Below are 22361 nucleotides of genomic sequence, written 5' to 3' on the forward strand. Positions count from 1 at the left end.
GTGTTGGGTGGCCACTGTGTCGAGTTATGACTGCTGCAGGTGGAGGGGACTGGAAATCGGGTACCTGCTCAAATGGCGATCCGAGATAGCCATGCCCACCAAAAATGGCCAGGACGGTTTTCCAAGTCGGTCTGCCCCCAGTGCCAGTGTGTCTGGTGAGGTGGTGGGAGCTGGTCGATGGCCTTATGCTGTAGACAGGCAGCAAACGCATGACCTGCATGGGAGCCGCGCACAGTCTGGAGTTCTGCAGAGGTGCCTATAGGTACTTCCACTAAGCCACTTGTGAGCAGTGCGCGAACTAGAACTGCAGGCTTTGGGTCCCAAGTTTGGAGACCTACTCGGGCCCAGAGGCTCTGATTTCTGTGTGGGTGGTCGTAGCACTGGTTAATTCCGCAAAAATCCACTGTGTAGGGGGTCGTCCCACACTCTCTGAGATGCTGTACTCCACCTAGGCGAAACCCCTTAGAGAACTGCCCTTCTGCTCTCCCAACTTCACAACATAGAGCAGCCAGAAACAGGACTTACTGTATTCTGCCATCTTCCTCTCCTCTGCCTTTCTATTGTGACATGTGTACTGGTTTATTTTGTATTTTCCACAGGTAGGTTATAACATCTGTACATATTCATTATTTTATAAATTAAATAGTAGTAAGTATTCACACTTTTTACATTTTTCTTTTATTCATAATACAACTTAAAGATGTTTGCCGCAGTCTGGCTGGGCACAAATCACGAGCCACTGAAGCAGGAACAAACTTTATTTTTAAAACGCAGGAAAACACTTCACACAGCTCCCGGGGAAATCCTCCCGAACGCGCCACGAGGCTTGTCCAGGAACCCCCAGCCGGAACTATATCTCCCGGAAAATCCCTCCTCCTGCACTTCCCCAACCAATGGGAACTCTCGGGGAATCCCCGGAAATCCCCACGAGAACTCCAAAATAGTGCGAGAACTCAAAAGTTGCGGCAGAGGCGGACAGGCAGAGGCGCCTGTCAATCAATACTGTTGGCAAAATGCCAGGGGCCATACAGACTCAGCCGTGGCTCTCAGCATCTCCCCCTTTTTGTTTAATTAAACAACAAGCAATGTGGCTTAGGGACCGTGCCTGTTAGGCAGTCCAATTCAACATATGGTCCTTACCCGTCATCGGATGAACTGACCTCTAGGCGTCAGCCTCCTGTCTTAGGTTGGTACCACTGCAATTGGATCATACCCGTCACTGACTACCGGTCCAGCATACAGCCATACTTGTGGATAGGTCTATGCACCAGTGGGGGGGTGAGGTTCTTTGCCTCACCTCTGTTGGCCCCCAAATTTGGCCTTGGTGCCAGTGGGGGAGTGAGGTTAATGTGGCTTAAGGACCGTGCCTGGTAGGTTGTCCAATTCAACATATGGTTCTTACCCGTCATCGGAAAACTGACCTTTAGGCGTCAGCCTCCTGTCTTAGGTTGATACCACTGCAATTGGATCATACCCGTCACTGACTACCGGTCCAGTATAAGCCATTGGCCCCCAAATTTTAGACCATCACTAGCAGAAGGGAGGAGGATGCAAAATGCCATGACACTAAGCCAATTGAGGGCTCCTTTGAAAAATTGTACCACCGGTGACACCATCAACAAAAATACTCCAGCACTACCACAATTCGCTGTACCAACAGATAGTTCACAATGCATACAAGTGATACATAGTCCAGGCAAGGTCTGCAAGCAATTCAAAGCAGAGGAATCTGTCAATATGTCCATTTCCTCCCAAAGTAAATCGACTCCTTAATTGAGCATTACTTGTGGAGTTATTATTCATTGATGCATCAGTTTTTACAGTTTGTTGTGATAACTATCGAAGAAGCTGTAGTTTGGTTTTATCTTTGTCTTCACCGGCACTGGGATGAAGATAGGAGTTCTGGCAATGATGCTAAGAAAAAAATTATGTAACATTCCAACAGGCACTAAGAAAACAATTTTTTGAACAATTTACATTATCCTGAACAGAATTATTAAATATAATGAGAAGGAAAGGTGAAAGTAAACAAACAGATCTGTTAACCTCCTATTTGTTCACATATTAAAACAATTTTCAACAGCTGTTTACCCAATCTAAATTAAACCATTAAAATCATGTGAATAAAAAAATTCGGATCCATTTATTCATGAGCGCTCCTCATATATGATATATGGACATACGCACATACAGACATACAACACAAAACAGAAGTGTGCACACATAACATACAACACTTAAGACAATAGTAAAGGCCTTGAAGCTTTACCTAGGTGAAATCTCCATTGCAATGCTTAAAAACTCCACAGTCAAAAAATAAAACTGATCAGAAAAACATTAACCTAGGTCTGTATGAGCTCAAAAATAAAATAGAACTTTATGATGTGGGAAAAGGCAAATAATAAAATAAATATTGAAAAAAGCATCCTGGTTAATCACTGTCGCAGATGTAAGAATAGCCAAACTGGAGTTCTGGATATCAGCTGTTATGGATTTGAGCCAAATCATCTTCCTTTTGGCCTGTAGAAATTGTTTTAGTTAATCTCTCTGGAATCCAAATCGGCTGTTGTTCTCCCTGTGGAAAAACACAAACAGAACCCCGACTCCAGACAATCACTGGGTCAGGACCTTTCCATTGTCCTGTTAGAATATCCTTCCAAAGTACCTTAGGCTTATGTACATTTTTTGGACACATATGCCTTTCCGCAGCACTAAGCCCTGAGGAATCCAAATTTAAAAAGTTTAGAGTAAAAAGGGTTATTTTAAGTTTATCTTTGGGTGACATATACCCCTTTCCAATTCCCTCTTTTTGCTTTAGTAAGTACATTTTAATAGTTTGATGAGCTCTTTCAACTATGCCTTGTCCTTGTGGATTGTATGGAATTCCTGTTATATGAGTAATGCCAAATGATGAGCAAAATTGTTTAAAAGAGGTAGAAGTATAACCAGGACCATTATCTGTTTTTAACTGTTTTGGAACGCCCACAGTGGCAAAATTTTGTAAGCAATGAGCTATAACATCTTTAGTTTTTTCTCCAGAATGAAGGGAGCCCATCAAAAATCCGGAAGAAGTATCAACTGTAACATGCAAATATTTTAATTTTCCAAATTGTGGCAAGTGTGTGACGTCCATCTGCCAAATATGGTTAGGTATCAGTCCTCTAGGATTGACTCCAAGATTAACTTGTGGTAAAAAGGTCACACAATTTTGACATTGTTTTATTATTTGTCTAGCTTGTTCCTTAGTTATTTTAAAACGCTTTTGTAAAGTATTAGCATTGACATGGAACCTTTTATGAAAATGTGTAGCTTCTTCTAGTGTAGAGAAAATATGTATGTCATGTGTAGTTTTATCTGCTAAATCGTTGCCCAAACTAAGGGCTCCAGGCAATCCTGTATGTGCTCTGATATGTCCTATACAGAATGGATCTTTTCTGTCCCAGATTACACTTTGTATAGCAGAAAACAAAGAGAAAACAGTAGAGGAAGGGGAAATCCTGCCAGCATCTTCAAGGGATACTATAGCATTTACTACATACTGACTATCAGAGAATAAATTAAATACAGAATCTTTAAACATCACAAAAGCTTGTAAAACTGCATTAAGCTCTACCTTTTGAGCTGATTGTTTGGGTACTAAAAATGTAAAAGTTTGATCAGGGGTAACTACTGCTGCTGTACCATTATTTGACCCATCAGTGAATACATTTGGAGCATTCATGATAGGGGTTTTTCTTGTCATTTTTGGAAAAACTACAGGATGCGAAGACCAAAAAGACAACAAAGGATTAGATGGTAAGTGATTATCAAATGAAACATTAGATTTACACATGATTATTGCCCAAGTATTTAACTCATTAGCTAACTCATCAATTTGATCCATAGTATATGGAGTAATAATTTTATTGGGAGAAATTCCAAACACTCCCTTTGCTGCTTTTATTCCTTTGAGTATTAATTGTCCTACAGCCTCAGGATACCTAGTAAGAATAGTGTTAGGAGAATAAGATAAATGTATCCACAATAATGGACCTTCTTGCCAAAATACTCCTGTAGGAATATTTTTTGTTGGTATTACAATAAATAATAAAGGCAAAATTATATCAATTCTATCCAAATGCATATTTTCCATATATGTTTCAATAATTTTTAATGCCTTTCTTGCTTCAGGCGTTAACATGCGGGGTGAATTTGGATCTGATGGACCTTTTAGGATATCAAATAAAGGTCCCAACTCTCCTGTTGGTATGCCTAGATAAGGCCTTATCCAATTTATGTCTCCCAATAACTTTTGAAAGTCATTAAGTGATTTGAGTTGATCTACTCGTATTTGAATTTTTGGTGGACGGACCATGGTTGAGGATAATAGAACTCCTAAATAATTAATTGGAAAATTTAATTGTACTTTATCTATTGCTATCTCTAGATTATAATTTTTTAATAAATTTGTAAGTGTGGCATAACATTCTAGCAATGTGTTTTTATCTTTGTGTGCTAACAATACATCATCCATATAGTGAAATATTTGTAGTTTAGGATTTTGATTTCTAAGTGGCTGGATTGCTTTGTTAACATAAATTTGACACATAGTTGGGCTGTTAGCCATCCCTTGAGGGAGTACTTTCCATTCATATCTCTGATCAGGACCTTCATGATTCAGTGCAGGGATAGTAAATGCAAAATGTGGACTATCCTCAGGATGAATTGGAATTGAAAAAAAACAATCTTTAATATCTATAGCTAAAACGTACCAGGTTTTTGGCAAAGCAGACAATTGAGGAATCCCCGATTGAGTAGGTCCCATAATAACCATCTCATTATTAATGGCTCTTAAATCTTGCAATAATCTCCATTTACCAGATTTCTTTTTAATGACAAAAATGGGAGTATTGTAAGGAGATACGGAAGGTTGTATATGTCCCTCCGCTAATTGTTGTTTGACCAGGTCATGGGCTGCTTGTATCTTTTCTTTAGTCAGGGGCCACTGAGGAACCCATACTGGTCTATCTGATTTCCAAGTAATTTTTATTGCCTCAGTGACCCCTTCTGAAAACCCAGTCCATGTCTATTTATTCCCTGATCTATTTGAATGGGTGCTGCTATGCCTTGTTCTCCTAATCTTTTTTCTTTCCTGAAACCTTGTCTAGCCCTAATAGTGGGCGCATTTGGATTGATGTTATTTGTTAATGTCAAACCTAATTGATCTAGGACATCTCGTCCCCATAAATTTATAGGAAGATGATCCAATACATATGGCTGTATAGTTCCTTCGCATCCTTCAGGATCCTTCCAATCTAATACCATTGCACTTCTATGGGGATTAGTTGCCACTCCTAGGCCTCGAAGCGTTTGAGTGGCTTGTTGTAGAGGCCAATGTTGTGGCCATTCTTGACGAGATATGATGCTAAGGTCTGCACCTGTATCCAGTAGCCCATTAAATTCATGTCCTTGAATATTTAGTTTTAGCATGGGGCGAGAATCTAAATTTAAAGACAGCATAGCCCAATCTACACCTGTGGAGCCTAATCCCCTGGAACCTCTTTCTATAGTACTACTGGAAAATTTATCATGTAGGCTGGGTATTATTAATAACTGTGCTATTCTATCTCCTGGTGAAATTACTGATATACCCTTTGGAGAACTAGCTATAATTTTTATTTCACCTTCATAATAGGGATCAATTACCCCGGGACTTATCATAAGTCCTTTTAGCGTAGAAGAACTGCGTCCTAACAATAAGCCTACTGTTCCTTGGGGAAGAGGTCCTTTTACTCCTGTGGGAATGATTTGAACTCCCATCTCTGGAGTTAGTACTGCTCTGGCGGAGGCGCAGATGTCCAACCCTGCGCTCCCTCTGGTTCGTCTGATGAGAGATCTGATGGATAATGTGTCCTGGGCACTACCCTGATGGTATTGCTGGGTTCCTCCATGGTGTTTCTGGGTTCCTCCAGTGCCCCGTACATTTGTGGTCGTGGGCCCCGGAGCATTGGGCCCCCCTGTCCGTTTTTTGGCAATGGAGCTCGATGCCTTTCTCCACGATATCGTGGGTAAACACTTGGTCCTTGTCTGTTTTTTGATAACGGAATACCCTCTATGGTGGTTTGAGAACGGCATTCATTAGCCCAATGTTTCCCTCTACAGCATCGTGGGCAAATACCCGGTATTCTATTTGTTTGATATCTAGCTTTGTTAAACCCTCCTCCTATGGGGCAACTCCTTTTAAAATGTCCTGTTTGATCACAATTATAGCATGTTTTTGGCCTGGCATCTAAAGCCTGTTGTACTGCTGCTAAGACTTGCCCTTGTTCATTAATGTCTCTACATAATTTAATATATGTGTTTAAATCTTCATGTCTCCATGGTCTAATGACCTCTCTGCAACAACGATTTGCTTGGTCATAAGCCAGTTGTTTTATAAATGGCATTGCCTGTTCTGTATCCCCAAAAATTCTAGAAGCTGCTTGAATAAGCCTATCTACAAATCCAGCGTAAGGTTCATTAGTTCCTTGTATTACCTTAGATAATTGACCTTGTAAACCTCCATGCCCCTGTAAAGTTTTCCATGCCCTAACCGCATCTACAGCAATTTGTGCGTATACGCCAGGATCATATTCAATTTGTTGCCGTTGACCCTCATAAGGTCCTTTTCCTAACAACATATCTAGATTTCTTTGAGGGTAACCGGCTGCTGCATTTCGCCTAGCTGTCTCCCTGCAAAATTCCTCATTGGCAACCTTCCATAACAAATATTGTCCTCCATTTAGCACAGATTTACACATACTAGCCCAATCTGCTGGCGTCATGTCCAAGTTGGTAATGGATTCGACCATGCTTACAGTGAACGGTGCTTGAGGACCATAGGTTGTTACAGCCTCCTTTAACTGCTTCACTGTTTTGAAATCTAAAGCACGGTGAATTCGCTGCCCTCCTGCCTGCTCAAGTACAGGGCATGCTAATCTTTGAGGTCCTGTCTCAGGATCCCATCTATCAACTACGGGGTTTGAGGGCCACTCAGCTATCTCCATAGGGGGTGCTGTTGGTTGAATTACGCCCTCTGGTGATAGAACGGTGTTAGTAGCAGCCTCCTGTTGTAGCTTTTTCCCTAATACCTGTTTCTCCTCTAAGCTTTCTTCCTGTAAATTTTCTTCCTCTGTCTGACTAGCTTGAGAGACCTTCTCTTTTGCTTGATCTAAAATGTCTTTCTCCATGGTCTGAACCTCTAACAATTTACTTAACACTCTTTCAGTTTGTTTTTTACTAATTTCTAATCTGTTATAAAGATAACGCAACCCAATAAGATAACACAAAACAAAACCGAAACAGAATGAAACAAAAACGGAAAAAAAATCGTTGTATCAATTTTCCTATTTTCTTGATATGTGCATTTGTGGTCTATTTCTATCTCTTCCTCAGGGGCGAACAACTTCAAACCCTGAGCCAACCATTTTTCCCAATCTGCCTGATAAAATTCTAGGGATAGGCAGCTTGAAACAAACACAAAACAAATCAAAACAAGAACACATTGTTTTTTAAAATGGTCACCCATTCTCTCGCCTTCCCTTAGGGGCAATCAATTTCACTTACCCCGAAGCTTCAGACGTTCCCCGTACGGGCCACCAAATGCCGCAGTCTGGCTGGGCACAAATCACGAGCCACTGAAGCAGGAACAAACTTTATTTTTAAAACGCAGGAAAACACTTCACACAGCTCCTGGGGAAATCCTCCCGAACGCGCCACGAGGCTTGTCCAGGAACCCCCAGCCGGAACTATATCTCCCGGAAAATCCCTCCTCCTGCACTTCCCCAACCAATGGGAACTCTCAGGGAATCCCCAGAAATCCCCACGAGAACTCCAAAATAGTGCGAGAACTCAAAAGTTGCGGCAGAGGCGGACAGGCAGAGGCGCCTGTCAATCAATACTGTTGGCAAAATGCCAGGGGCCATACAGACTCAGCCGTGGCTCTCAGCAGATGTTCCCCTTCACATAAACAAGTCCCCCATTTTTAAAAATGATTATAGAGCATTATTCTGAAAATATGTCCTATAATTTACCTTGTGCATACATCACAGAGAAACTTTAAGTTGCTTCCAGCTTTTTGTAATTATCATGACCTTGAAATGAGTAAACCACTACAATTATAGTTTTCAATTCGGTGAAGAGATCCATAAGAAAATTTCCTATATGTAGAATTGCTAGACTGAGGTATGTGCATTTTAATTTTTGATGTATATTATTAAAACTTTTCTTCACTACCATTAAAAAGGCAAAACTATGGATTTTACAGTTTTATTTTGCATACTTTTTTATTAGGCAATTTAAAATTTTTCTCATGTTTCTTTTACTTAAATAATGCATTTGTTAGTCACGTCCCACAGAGCTCATCATAACTTTGATATCTCCATGACTAAAATATGAATTGCAAATATTTTCTTCACATTGCTATTTATCTTTTTGCTTTACTTAAGTCTTTTCTAGAAATTATTTCATATTGTCTTATCATTTCTCATTTCTTTAATTCAATAAAGTTTGTTTCTCTTGGGGGTAGGCTCTGATAATCTTTGATAATAGCTTTTTATATTTAAACTTTTCTTGAATAAAATTGATATTACTCAAGCACCTTCAAATGTAGCTAGTTAAATAAAAGATGCTTCATTTTCTAATTTCCTATCAAGAATCCTTAGTTTATTCACCAAAACTTGCGTATGGTACTCAAAATTAAACCTACTAATTAATCATACACACCAAGGGTTTCCTATAAGAAAACCAATGCCAACTACACAGATGATCTTTAAAATGTTCATGTATTTGTTCTCTTCAAATCTTTTAATCTCTTCTTTTAGTTGATTTATCTCTTTATTTAATGCCTCAGACTTCTCTCTGAATCCCTCAGTAAGCAGTTCTTTTTGGACCTATAAAAGAGGAAGAGTCCACTTTTGAGAATCCCTGGTTTTTAACTGTCAGAGTTCTGGATTTAAGAAGTTCAGCAGTTAACACGTGTGTCTATTTCTGTACTCCTTAGAATATTCTTTGGTATTTCCAGACCTTTGACCTGAAAAGACTTACACACTTGTGAGATTTCCTCACACTCACTGGAGGTTGGAGAGGGATTTTATTCCAGCACAAAGGATGCTGTGTCGGGGAGAATGAGGTTGAATTCTGATTGATTCTCAGATCCACCAAGGTGGCATGGCTGTGATCCTCTAACAACTCATGGGAAATGCTGCCCTTGTACAGAACACTGGTCATCAAGCTCCTGGTTATGAGACAGGTTTGTTTTACTCTACTTACATAGATGAACCAGGAAGATATGGAAGCAAGAGTAGCAATTTCTGATATTTCACTGTCCTAATTTTATAAGAGGCCAAATATGATGCATACAGACCAGAAGGATCTGTTTCAGGTCTCTTGGATGGTTGTGCCAGAATCCTCCCCAACTGGAGCATATAATCTCAACAAAGAGTAATCCACCACCCTGGGAGTTATTATTTTGTACCCTCCAAAGTCTATCAATACACAAAATGCTGTAGTCTCCTAGATTTATAGACTTCATTAGGATCCAGGTGCACTTGAGGTGTCTGTGTCAGTGAAACATTTGCCTTTTAGTGTCCCTTTGGAATGCTGTCTGTATCTAACATCTTGTCCCATCCCATCCTGAGAAATCAGGCACTGTCTGTCAGGTCCTGCCAGGCCCTGTAGAGACTCACCTTCAGCATGTGCTTCAGCACCCTTTCCTGCTCTCTCAGAATGCTCTCCTTTTCTCTCTCCATCTTCTCCTTAAGCTGTTTCATATTTTCCCTGAAGCTTCTCTCTTGGGCCTCCATCTTTTCCTGCTGCTCCTTGTTCTGCTGTCTTAGCAGCTCCTGTTCCTTCTCAGCTGCCTCCTTCTTGGCCCGCTCCTCTGCTCCACAAAGGTTTTAGAAGAGAAAAAAAAAAAAACAGGCTTGCATTCTAGCTTCCTAGGTTAGCACACCAAGGTGATTTCATAAAGGCAAGAGGGAAATCTCTCAATTCTCCCATTAGCCATGACTGCCATGACTGAAAGATTACATTTATAAATGTAATGGAGAGCTCTTTGCTGGACTCCCCTCTTGCTCTCAGATTTAGCAGGTCATGTGCTCCATAGCAGGAAGGAGCTTCTGGATTCAGGATGGTTTTCTTGTCCAGCCAGCCAAGGTCTGTGCAGGAACCTCCCCACCCTCTGAGAGCTATGACCTCCCCTGTACCTGCTATGGCCTTCTCTCCCTTAGTGAGGGCTTCATCTGAATGCAGAATGGATTTTTCTATGACAGACTGTGACTGTAGGAAGCTCTGGAGGACCTCCATTGCCTGGGGAACCAAGAAGAAACCAAAAAACTTTAGGAATCAAAGATCTGTCTTCAGATGAGGGAGGTATTATTCAATAGATCACAGAACTGACTTTAAATTTTGCATTCTTTGTAGTAGGATCCTGTTTGTTCCTTTCCTTTCCTGGACACAACAGAAGTCCATGCTCTTTAGTAAGACATGAAAAATCTGTATTGCAGCCTCCTCTCCCATGAATGCTACCCACCAGCCACCCGAGGTTGCAGCCCCAGTCAGCACGTCTACAAACACATATCCCCTCCATTGATTGTGGTATGTACACATACTTTTTCTTTCTTAACTAGGATCACATCTACAGTTTCCTTGACTTATATCTCCCTCCTCCCATACCACAAAGCTTTCCTAGGCTGCCTCTGAGTTTTGTTTTTCAACTTGGTTGAGAATAATAAGTAAAAATTGTAGACATTGAAGATGTATAATATGATGTTTTTGTATATGTCTGCATTATTAAATGATGACTACAATAGCTTCACAGAATTACATTTTCCACTGTCATGAGAATGACGACATCTATTCTCTTAGCAACATCTAAGTACTCAAGAGACTATTGTAACTCCAGTAATAATTGTACATCAGGTGTGCAGCACTTACTCATCTATAGCTGTATGTTTATGTATTTGACCAATATCTCCTCTTCCCTGCTCTCAGGTCCTGCTAATAACCATTGTACTCTAACTCTACTCTATGTTAATATGAGCTGGATGGTGTTTTTCCCTTGTTTGTTTGGTTGGTTTTTGTGGCACCAATGACCTTTAACTACACAGCATTTGTTTTTCTGTGTCTGGCTCATTTCCTTTAGGGCAATGTTCTCAGGGTAACCCATGTTGTCATCATTGGCAGGATTTTTTTATTGTAAAGACTGAATGATATTCTGTCACATATATGACATATATAGTTATATATGTGACAGAATATATGTATTACTTAGTAATATATGTATTACTAAGTAATATATTAATACATATAGTGTAATATATTAATACATATATGTATTACTTAGTAATCACAACTGCATGCTACTGGCATAAACACAGACACAATGACCAGTGGAAGAGAATAGAGAGCTAGGAAATAAATTGGACCACTGTCTTACTCCTTATATGTAAATGAACTAAAATTAATTAAAGGTCTAAACATAAGACCTAAAACTCTAAAATTCCTAGATGAAAACTTAGGTGAAAAAAATCTTTAACATTTGCCTTTTCAATGATCTTTTGGATTTTAAATCAAAGGCATAGGCAATAAAACCAAAAATAAATAATTGGGACTGTATCAAACTAAAGTTTCTGTGCAACCCAGAAACTATCAACAAAATGAAAACTTCATTGTATTGAATAAGAAAAAATATTTGCAAACCATATATTTGATAAAGGTTTAATTTCAAAGTGTGTTAGAAATTCCTAAAACTCAGCAGATAAAAACCACATGTAACTAGATTAAAAAATGGGGAAAGGACCTGAATAGACATACGACCTGCTGAATCTTTCCTGACTAGTTTCAATTCATAAAATATCTTGTATATTCTCAAAGGGAAACATTTAATCCTATGGGACTTTCCATCTACTTGCAGATTAGAATGTCCAACAGATAATTATGAAAGTGCTCAACATCACTAACACCGGTGAAGCACAAAATGAAAACCACAATGAAATCACAGCACATCTGTAAGAATGGTTATTATCAATAGGTCAAAGGAGAACAGATATTGGTGAAGATGTGGAGAAAAGAAAACCTTGTAAAACAGCTGTAGGAATGTGAACTGGTGCAGACACCATGGAAAACAAGGAGGATTCTAAAAGAAAAGAATTCTGAGTTTCTAATGGCTACTGTATCAGCTCTGTCACTGGCTGGCTGTATGATATTCAGCCACTTATTAGATCCTCATACACTACATTTCTTTACTGCATAAATGTGGAAGGTAGTAGTACCTAGCTTACATAATTCTGAGAATTAAATTGGTAATGCAAGAAAATGACCTGAAACTGTCCTGATATGGGAAGTGAATGTTCAATGTCTATTAACAACTGTTGCTCATCATCCTCAATGTTACTACCTATCAGCACACACCAGTTACCATTAACAGATAGTGTTAATTCACCATGTCCTACTGAATATTATTTTACCCATTTGAAGTATGATACATTTTATGAGAACAAAGTTATTTCCTTCATATTGTATCTTCTTACTTGGCCTACAAAACTACCATTTGGGGTAAATAAAAGAAATAGTTGGTTTCACCTGAATTCCTAGTTCTAAATCCTCTCTGGGAAGAACTATTTTCAGTTTATTGAAGGGTTTCTAATGGGTAGTGAATATAAAATGATATAAATGTCAACATATTGCCATTCTCTGCCTTTGTTTCACAAATAGTGCTATAAACTTAAGAATTTGAGGAGGAGCAACCCAGACCCTATGACTACACTCTGTTGGCCATCTCTTCTATCTCCTTACTCCTCACCTTCACTCCTTTCCTGGGCACTAGCTTGTAGTCAAGTTCCACTTTCTCCTTTGCTTCTAAGTAGAGCCTGTGGCCTCCAGGAATGGAGAATGCGCCTCTTGAGATGCCTTGCATCAGGGGCTCTGAAAGCTGCTTCAGCAGATCCTGGCAGTATTTAACTGATGCCTCTTCGTTCTGTAGCAAAAGAGCTTCCTTTTTTCTCTCTATGGTTTCCTGGAAGGGTAATGTAGGGAAATAAAATAATAAGTTGTTAGAAGGAAGGTCCAGTGGGGACCCTCTCAGAAGAAGCCATCTGACAGCCTCAGAGTGCCCTAAGTCATGGAAAGGAGTTAGGAGACATGCTTCAGTCTCACGTCTGGGCAATTCTCTGTGCAACTAAAAATGGCCTTAATGTCCCTGTGGTTAAGTTCTAGCTCTGTAAAATGATGGATTTAGAAGACATAATCTTGATGGTTTGTTTAGCTATAATATTGTTAACAGGGACCAAAACCCAAATTGTCACTAATAAAAAGCTAAATTTTTAGGAGGAAGAGGAGGATAGTCAATAATAAAAAGTAAATTTGGGAAGGAATGTGGATTTCTGTGGTTGAAATTATATCCATGGCAAACAATTCCCCAAGTAATGAGTTGAGTGTATTCTAAACAGAGTTTTGAACCCTTTATAAATTCTGTCAGTGAGGGTTTGAATGTGTGAGGATACTGGGATAGATTTTTTGACTGTTTGTTGGTTTTTGTAAATTATAATGCAGTGGACTTCCTAAGAGATTTTTGTCAGTGTTGTGTCAGTTCTAGATTAACTGAAAGACAAAATTCCAGTGAAGGTGCCCCTGGTCAGCAGAATTAGGCAGTCCCTGGGAGTTTTCTCCCTTGGTGTCCACACTGTGCCTTGTCCCTGGGTCTGTGAATGTGAGGGAAATTAATCCTAAGATTCCAACATGTTACATATCCCAGGTTAACTTTAAAAATGGAGAGTACTCCATAGGACAACAACTAATCACACAAACTCTCAAAAGCCGTTTTCTTTCACTGTGGCATAAGAGGAAATCAGAGACTAGAGAAAAGATTTGATGGGCCCTTGCTTGCTTGAAAGTGGAGAGGGCTTTCTCAGAGCACCAACAGGAGAACTAAGGTCACTTCACTCCTTGTTTTCTGTGGATGATGCACTGAGCAAAGAAATCACACATCCTGAGCAGAGATCTGACTGTGAGCTCACATATTTTTGTTGCGTTAAGCTGCTAATCACTTGATAATTTGTTTTGCAGCAATACTAAATTAAGGGCGCACTGTATCCTGAAGAGCCCCATTGCCCACAACAAAATAAATGAATGAATAAAACAGTTTCTTTCTATGATGAGAATGATGCAAACTCTGGAATCCAAAATATGGAGTCTAAGTCTCATTCCAGAAGGAGAGGAATAAGAAAATATGAATACAAATTCAATTACAATAAGCTTCTTCTGGAACCCCAGATTTTCATCCTTGAAGGAATGCTCCATGAAGACTGTGATGGCTTCCCTCTCACAGGCTGTGTGCACCTCCAGCAGCTCCTGGAGTGTGTCTGTGGGGAACTGCACCCGCTGGGCCATCTGCTCGCTGTAGTGGTCAGCTGCCTTCTGCAGGGCTGCTGAGTTCTCACGCTGGGCCAGAGTGGTCACTGCATTCTCCAAGCAAGGAATGGTTCCTTTGTTGATGGCATCTACGTAGGTTTTCAACAGAGTCGCCAACCCTAGTTGACAGGGAACACATGGGTAGTCTTACCCATCATTTTTACAACTTTAAGCATTGCCTTTAGAATAATCACAAAAATTATCTTCTTTTCCTTCTGCACTTATTGTTCTTCCTTGGTCATCTCCTCTGTAAATGAACCACTATTTAATAACACTGCTTTTCCTATACACTCCTTCTTTTATAGTTCTCATATTCACCCCATTTAGCAATTACTGATTGCAACCAAGAGGTTTTTACTGTTTCCTAGAAAAATAATTTCCTGTTCAAATAAAATGAAAAAGAGTATTAGAGAAAGTAAGTTACATAATTTTTGAGTATTGATTTAAAATAAAAATGCAAGTATTCTTGTAAAAACAATATCATCACAAATTTACAGAAGGCAATATAAAGCTTTGAAGCAGGCATAGTACCTTCTCCACATGGGGACTTCACTATTGCATTGAACACATGCTCCTGAAACCAATGCTGTTTAAATTTGTTTCTCAAAAACACAATGAGCAGGCCTGGGACTCATGACCTGCTGATTCTTTTCTGACTAGTTTCAATTCATGAAATATCTTGTATATTCTCACAGGGATACATTCAATCCTATGGGACTTTCCATCTACTTGCAGATTTCTCTCCTTAGCAGTAGCTTCTGATGAGTACACTTCCTTAGGGTGCTCATTTTGTGAGATGTGGTAGACTTCAACAAGTCCTCAGATATGAAAATTTTAAGGAAAATGCATTTCTGTGTGTGGCATGAATGCCTGATTCTCCACATTTCTTACAAAAGCAAACAGAATTACTGACAAACTCACAAAAGAATCACAGTGTTATCATCCATACTGAACCCCCCAGAGACATGCTTTGGGACAACAGAAACTCACGATTTCCAGTGACAGTGATTCCCCCTCTCAGGGTCTTGGTCTTTGCATTGGTGAAGACATAGGAACAGAATTTTTTTAATTGCTCCTGGAAATTACTTTCCAGTTGGTTTTGTGGAACTTTATCAATGTGGGACAACAGGCTTCTGTCATTTGTAGGCCTGTCAAAGACAAAGCACTTTCGTTTTGGAAAGAAATATCTGATACACTCTCTAGACATATTGGAATTTTGGATATTGGGATTCTTTCCTGTAAAAAGAACACAGGAGACAAGTCTGCAGGCAAAGGGATTGAGGTCTTTTCTAAGGATTTTTGTCTAAATGTAGATCACAATCTACAAAGCAGTGTTATGTAAACTTAACTTGAATATCTGTTTTTTGAACTGAGAGTCAAGGAATTATTTTTGGTTAGAAAAGGGAGATGCTCATCTCAAATGGAGAAATTTGTAAATGGTCTCCTTAACACTTGTGTAGTAGCAAACAAAGTATTTATTAAAAGTTTGAAATGACTGATTAATCACAAAAATTGTTAAGAAGACTTTTCTGATATTGTCATCCTAAGTCATAAATAAGATGTGGGCTCTTAAGTGAAGTAATACTAGAAATAAGGACAAGATATTGCTGGTAAAAATGACATGAGGAGGACAGATGATACCCAGAAATGTAGAGAAAAATCCTTCAAAATCAAAGCCCCCAATCCACACATCATAATTATGTTTAGAAATTACTTCAGCAAAAAACTCCAAAGTAAAGTAAATTTCAATGTGATGTGTATTTATTGATGTGAGGTTATTTTGGACTTGACTTTGTCTCAGAGAGATTCCAAGACATAAATCAACTGTTCAAAATAAATGTTAGTCCAAAGAATAAATAAATATAGGTATTGATAAGTTCTAGTACTTATCTACTCTGCTAAATATACTCCATGTGATAAATTTATGATAGTAACATGAGTTACTGTGGAATAAATAACATGAGCTTGTCAGGAAGGTAAAATGAAAGGTTAAACAATTTCGCTAGAATTATGTATCATTGTGTGTTTTTCATTGAACCATTCATTATACAAACGTCTTTTCTCCGAAGGCTGTAACTATCTACTTTGATAAATGAGTGAAATATTTCTAAAATTGGGTCATTAAATTTCCTGTGATTCTGGGCTTACTCATTTCTAGTTTGATAAACTCTTTTCCTCAAAATACGAGGAACAGTTATACTTCATAAGTAATGAATATATGAGCCTTTAAAATGGTGGCATTGAATGTAATCCTCATTATTTTTCATGGTACTGGTTGTTCTACAATTATTGGGATTAATATTGAGCCCTAAATTTCCTTAATGAATCTAAATTTTAGCCTCTGAAGATTTTTATGAAATAATAAATGAAAATCATGCCCCCTGTCAAAATCATTAATCACCATTAGCAAGGGCCTCAATTTAGTCTCATATATATAGAAGTAAAAGTCAGTGCTTAGTTGATCCCACTTCCTTACTGAACCTCCCCACAACAAGGCTGCCCTCAGATACCTTTAATCAGCTTCAAGGCATTCTCCAGGTACTCATCTTCTGTGATGGGTTGTCCATCCAATTCCAGCTCCAGCATGAAATCTCGAACAGTCCACACAAAGTCTGGAAAGAATCTTACAAACTCAGAGGAGTCCTCTACTTCATCTGGTGTGGGGTCAGATTTTGCCCTGATTAGTTGTGTTAGTTCAGTCACATAGCTGGGATCTTAGCTAAGGAATGAGAAGCATCACAATTTACATCTCCATTAGAAACAAGTTTTATAAACATTCTTTTTCCCTATATCCATATTTACTCAATCAAGACAATTAAGTTAGAAGAAAGAAAAAACAGCCTCAGTTGCCATTCTTTCAAAGTCAATGAAACATAGTTGTTTGGTTCTCGGAAGGATACTGTAGCTGCTCCAGGGCAATGCGGTCAATGTTGCCCATGCTGTTATAGACAAATAAGCTGCTGAGAAGTACAGCTAAGGCAAAGATCCAGGAGTCATTCTTAGGGTCAACCTAGGAATCACATGGGAACAAAGAATTTAGGAGTCCACTCTTCATTCATTCATTGAGTTGTTCACACCTTCTTTTTTGTGGGGGTAGACTGGGGATTGAGCTCAGGAGTAATTGACCACTAAGCCACATCCCCAGTCCTATTTTGTATTTTATTTAGAGACAGGGTGTCACTGAGTTGCCTAGCGTCTTGCTATTGCTGAGGCTGGCTTTGAATCCTTGATCCTCCTGTCTCAGCCTCCCGAGCCGCTGGGATAACAGGCTTGAGCCACTGCTCCTGGCTTCATTCCTTCTTTTAGCTGTACTATTTATGAATATAGATGAAATAACATTTTAAGATAATGCTAAATTCAAATCTATTGATATTTATATTGGTCCTTCTCAGGACAATAGTTTGTTTAGCTATGAAGGCCAATGAAGGTCATTCTCAGTGCACATAAAATAGTTAATAAAATGCCTAGAACATAGTAGATATCCCATAATAAGTGGACAATTAGTCATTACAAATTTCATTGTCATCATGGCTATATTAAGGATGCAAGCACTTTCCAATTAATTTCAACAACCCTTTTTTCAACATCTGACAATATACCAGACACTGCATTTGATTTTGTAGATACAAAGTTTCCATATGATAGTCCCTGCTCATGGGAATATCACTTTATGAAGAAGAAGATACATGTAACAACATATAAACACAGCTCAAATGATAACCTGTGAGGAGAGGAAACCAAAGTAGAAAGATAGAGAGAAAGAGAGAAAGAGAGAGAGAAAGAAAGAAGGAAAGAAAGAAAGGAGGGAGGGAGGGAGGGAAGGGAAGGAAAGAAAATAGGAAAATAATTAGTGGGGTGGGGAGTTCCATGTATGTGTGTGAATTACTGGGAGTTCAGAGCAAGCAATCATTAGCTGAGGTTTAAAGAGCTGATAGAATAGGGACTTGTGGAGATGCAAGGGTCCAGCAAGTGGAAGGACCAGCAGCAGCAAGTCTCACTTGTTACAGTACAAGTTTCTTTTATTTCACTGAAGCTGTGAGTATGCAGGCCAGGGTGAAAAGAAGCCTGAAATGAGATAACAGCAAGACTTAAAGGCTTTGAAATAGATCCAGATCCTGTTACAAGTCCTATTATCAGCCATCGATTCTGCTTGTTTCAGCTTATGTGTTGTTCTCTTGAAAACTGCAATTAGATATTAAAAAAGGGTTTTATGAAAACCAAAACATATTACAAATCAATAAGATTCAGACTAATATAAATTATGATAAAAGATTGATTACAACTAATAATGTAAAGATGAATTACCTAAAATTTTATCATTTGCTAAATTTTTGTTCAGTCTAGCTCATGCTTTTAGTCAGTGAAAATTTCATATCCGGAACTCAGAGACCAAAATCTTATTGATAAAGCTGAAGATTATTTAAATGAATTCTTTCCCCAAAAGCCTATTTTCATGGTCTCTACCTTTAAAGGTACCAAGCCCACTGACCCCACACATTACAGCTTTCTTCAGGAAGCTATCCATAAACCTCATAACTCTCATAGCTAGATCCCACTTTTTGCATCTCTTTTTTCCTACTGATCTCATTTCATATTTCTTGTCTCTATAACAGGGCTCAAAGTCTTTACCTTATTGAGTGATATATTTGTAGTACTTAGCACAGAGCCCTAGACTTCAGCTATTTAATGTGTATTTATTAAATTAAATTGTACATCTCAATATTAAAAATAAAAGATCTAGAGCAGAGCCACCGCCCACGCTGTAAGGTAGGCAGACCTGCGACCGACCAGCAGAACAGGCCCACTGGCCCGCCGGCGTGGTAGACACATCACCCCAATTGGAGGAAGGGCCCAGCTGCCATCCGCAAGATAGACAGACCGCGTGTCCCGGAGAAGGGGCCCAACGGCCCGCCGGCCTAGTTGAAAGATCACCCCAATTGGAGGAGGGGCACAGCCGCCGCCTGCTCCTGCAAGGTAGGCAGACCTGCAACCTGGACAACAGGCTCAGTGGCCCGCCAGCATGGTAGACAGATCACCCTTAATGGAGGAGGGGCCCAGCTGTTGCCCGCAAGGTAGGCAGACCACACGATCTGGAGAAGGGGCTCAGCGTCCCGCCGGCGTGATAGACAGATCACCCCAATTGGAGGAGGAGCACAGCCGCCGCCCGCCCCTGCAAGGGAGACTTTGCAACTATACAAGAGCAATATAAATATATATGGGGGAAATTCAATAACACAACAGTTTCACCAAGCAGAAAGAAACAAGAGCAGGATGAAAAGACAAGGAAAGAAAGGACCACAAGCAATGCAGCTCAACTCAACTTTAGAAGAGGTAATATCTGCAGCAGATGGAATGTCAGATAAAGAATTCAGGATTTACATGCTTCAGATGATCTGGAGTCTCAAGGAAGACATTAGACAGCAAAATCAGACAATGAAAGATCACTTCAACAATGAATTACATAAACAAATCCAAGAAGCAAAGGATCAATTATACAGGGAGACAGAGGTTATAAAAAACAAACAAACAGAAATCCTAGAAATGCAGGAAGCAATAAACCAACTTAAAAACTCAAATGAGAATACTACCAGCAGAGTAGAACACTTAGAAGATAGAACATCAGACAATGAAGATAAAGTATTTCAACTTGAAAAGAACATAGACAGCTCAGCAAGACTGTTAAGAAACCATGAACAGAACATCCAAGAAATATGGGATAACATAAAGAGACCAAACTTAAGAGTCATTGGGATACAGGAAGGTATAGAGGTCCAAACCAAAGGAATGAGCAACCTGTTCAACGAAATAGTATGAGAAAACTTCCCAGACTTGAAGAATGAGACAGAATCCCAAATCCTAGAAGCCTACAGGATACCGAATGTGCAAAATCATGAGAGATCCACACCTAGACACATTATAATGAAGATGCCCAACATACAGAATAAGGAGAGAATTTTAAAAGCTTCAAGAGAAAGGAAGCAGATTACATTTAGGGGTAAACCAATCAGGATAACAGCTGATCTTTCAACACAGAATCTGAAAGCTAGAAGATCCTGGAACAACATAATCAAACACTGAAAGAAAATGGGTTCCAACCAAGAATTGTGCATCCAGCGAAATTAAGCTTCAGGATGGAAGATAAAATTAAAACCTTTCATGATAAACAAAAGCTAAAAGAATTTGCAGCTAGAAAACCATCTCTTCAAAATATCCTCGGCAAAACATTACAGGAAGAGGAAACGGAAAATAACAATGAAAACCAACAGTGGGAGGTAGTACAGTAAAGGGAAAAAATAATCAAAGAGGAAAAACAAACCATGTTTAGTAACATAAATTAAAAAATATGGCTGCAAGAACAATCCATATCTCAATAATAACCCTAAATGTTAATGGCTTAAACTCACAAATTAAGAGACACAGGCTAGTAGAGTGGATCAAAAAAATAAAAGTTCCAACAATATGCTGCCTACAGGAGACGCATTTGATAGGAAAAGACATGCATAGACTGAAGGTGAAAGGTTGGGAAAATCATATCACCCATATGGACTTCGGAAACAAGCAGGAGTGTCCATACTCATATCAAATAAAATAGATTTCAAGCCAAAGTTAATCAAAAGGGATAAAGAGGGACACTACATACTGCTCAAGGGAACCATACACCAACAAGACATAACAATCATAAATATATATGCCCCAAACAACGGTACAGCTATGTTCATCAAACAAACTCTTCTCAAGTTCCAGAGTCTAATAGACCACCATACAATAATTATGGGAGACTTCAACACACCTCTCTCACCACTGGACAGATCTTCCAAACAAAAGTTGAATAAAGAAACTATAGAACTCAATAGTAAAATTAATAACCTAGACTTAATTGACATATATATAATATACCACCCAACATCAAGCAGTTACACTTTTTTCTCAGCGGTACATGGATCCTTCTCAAAAATAGATCATATATTATATCACAGGGCAACTCTTAGACAATATAAAGGAGTAGAGAGAATACCATGCATCTTATCTGATCATAATGGAATGAAACTGGAAATCAACGATAAAAGAAGGAAGGAAAAAAAATGCATCACTTGGAGAATGAACAATAGGTTATTGAATGATAAATGGGTTATAGAAGACATCAAGGAGGAAATTAAAAAATTCTTAGAGATAAATGAAAACACAGACACAACATATCGGACTCTATGGGACACAATGAAAGCAGTTCTAAGAGGAAAATTCATTGCTTGGAGTTCATTCCTTAAAAAAAGGAAAAACCAACAAATAAATGATCTCACACTTCATCTCAAAATCCTAGAAAAAGAAGAGCAAAACAACAGCAAAAGAAGTAGAAGGCAAGAAATAATTAAAATCAGAGCTGAAATTAATGAAATTGAAACAAAAGAAACAATTGAAAAAATTGACAAAACTGAAAGTTGGTTCTTTGAAAAAATAAATAAGATCGACAGACCCTTAGCCATGCTAACGAAGAGAGGAAGAGAGAGAACTCAAATTACTAGCATACGGGATGAAAAAGGCAATATCACAACAGACACTTCAGAAATACAGAAGATAATTAGAAATTATTTTGAATCCTTATACTCCAATAAAATAGAAGATAGTGAAGGCATCGATAAATTTCTTAAGTCATATGATCTACCCAGACTGAGTCAGGAGGATATAGACAACCTAAACAGACCAATATCAATTGAGGAAATAGAAGAAGCCATCAAAAGACTACCAACTAAGAAAAGCCCAGGACCGGATGGGTATACAGCAGAGTTTTATAAAACCTTTAAAGAAGAACTAATACCAATACTTTTCAAGCTATTCCAGGAAATAGAAAAAGAGGGAGAACTTCCAAATTCATTCTACAAGGCCAACATCACCCTGATTCCTAAACCAGAAAAAGATACTTCAAAGAAAGAAAACTA

The 22361-nt window shown here is 38.8% G+C and overlaps 1 protein-coding gene across 5 annotated transcripts in view; it reads right to left on the reverse strand.

Moving 5' to 3' along the window:
- The window catches only part of LOC114092515 (guanylate-binding protein 4-like), a 42247-nt gene that overhangs the window by 9435 nt on the left and 10451 nt on the right, over window positions 1-22361 (reverse strand). For 2 of the 5 annotated variants that reach the window (XM_071618020.1, XM_071618019.1), the window contains 8 exons: window positions 17328-17437; window positions 16938-17134; window positions 15418-15663; window positions 14266-14546; window positions 12821-13033; window positions 10224-10326; window positions 9705-9898; window positions 8273-8909 (listed from right to left, as the gene is read on the reverse strand). In XM_071618020.1, coding sequence (XP_071474121.1) covers window positions 8733-8909; window positions 9705-9898; window positions 10224-10326; window positions 12821-13033; window positions 14266-14546; window positions 15418-15663; window positions 16938-17134; window positions 17328-17437 — 1521 coding nt within the window. In that variant the 3' untranslated portion in view covers window positions 8273-8732. Of the gene's footprint in view, window positions 1-8272; window positions 8910-9704; window positions 9899-10223; window positions 10327-12820; window positions 13034-14265; window positions 14547-15417; window positions 15664-16937; window positions 17135-17327; window positions 17438-22361 lie in introns of those variants that run through there. The other 3 variants (XM_071618022.1, XM_071618021.1, XM_071618023.1) reach the window with 2 other exon arrangements.

Source organism: Marmota flaviventris, chromosome 10 (genome assembly GCF_047511675.1).
Source record: "Marmota flaviventris isolate mMarFla1 chromosome 10, mMarFla1.hap1, whole genome shotgun sequence".
Classification (NCBI taxonomy): domain Eukaryota; kingdom Metazoa; phylum Chordata; class Mammalia; order Rodentia; family Sciuridae; genus Marmota; species Marmota flaviventris.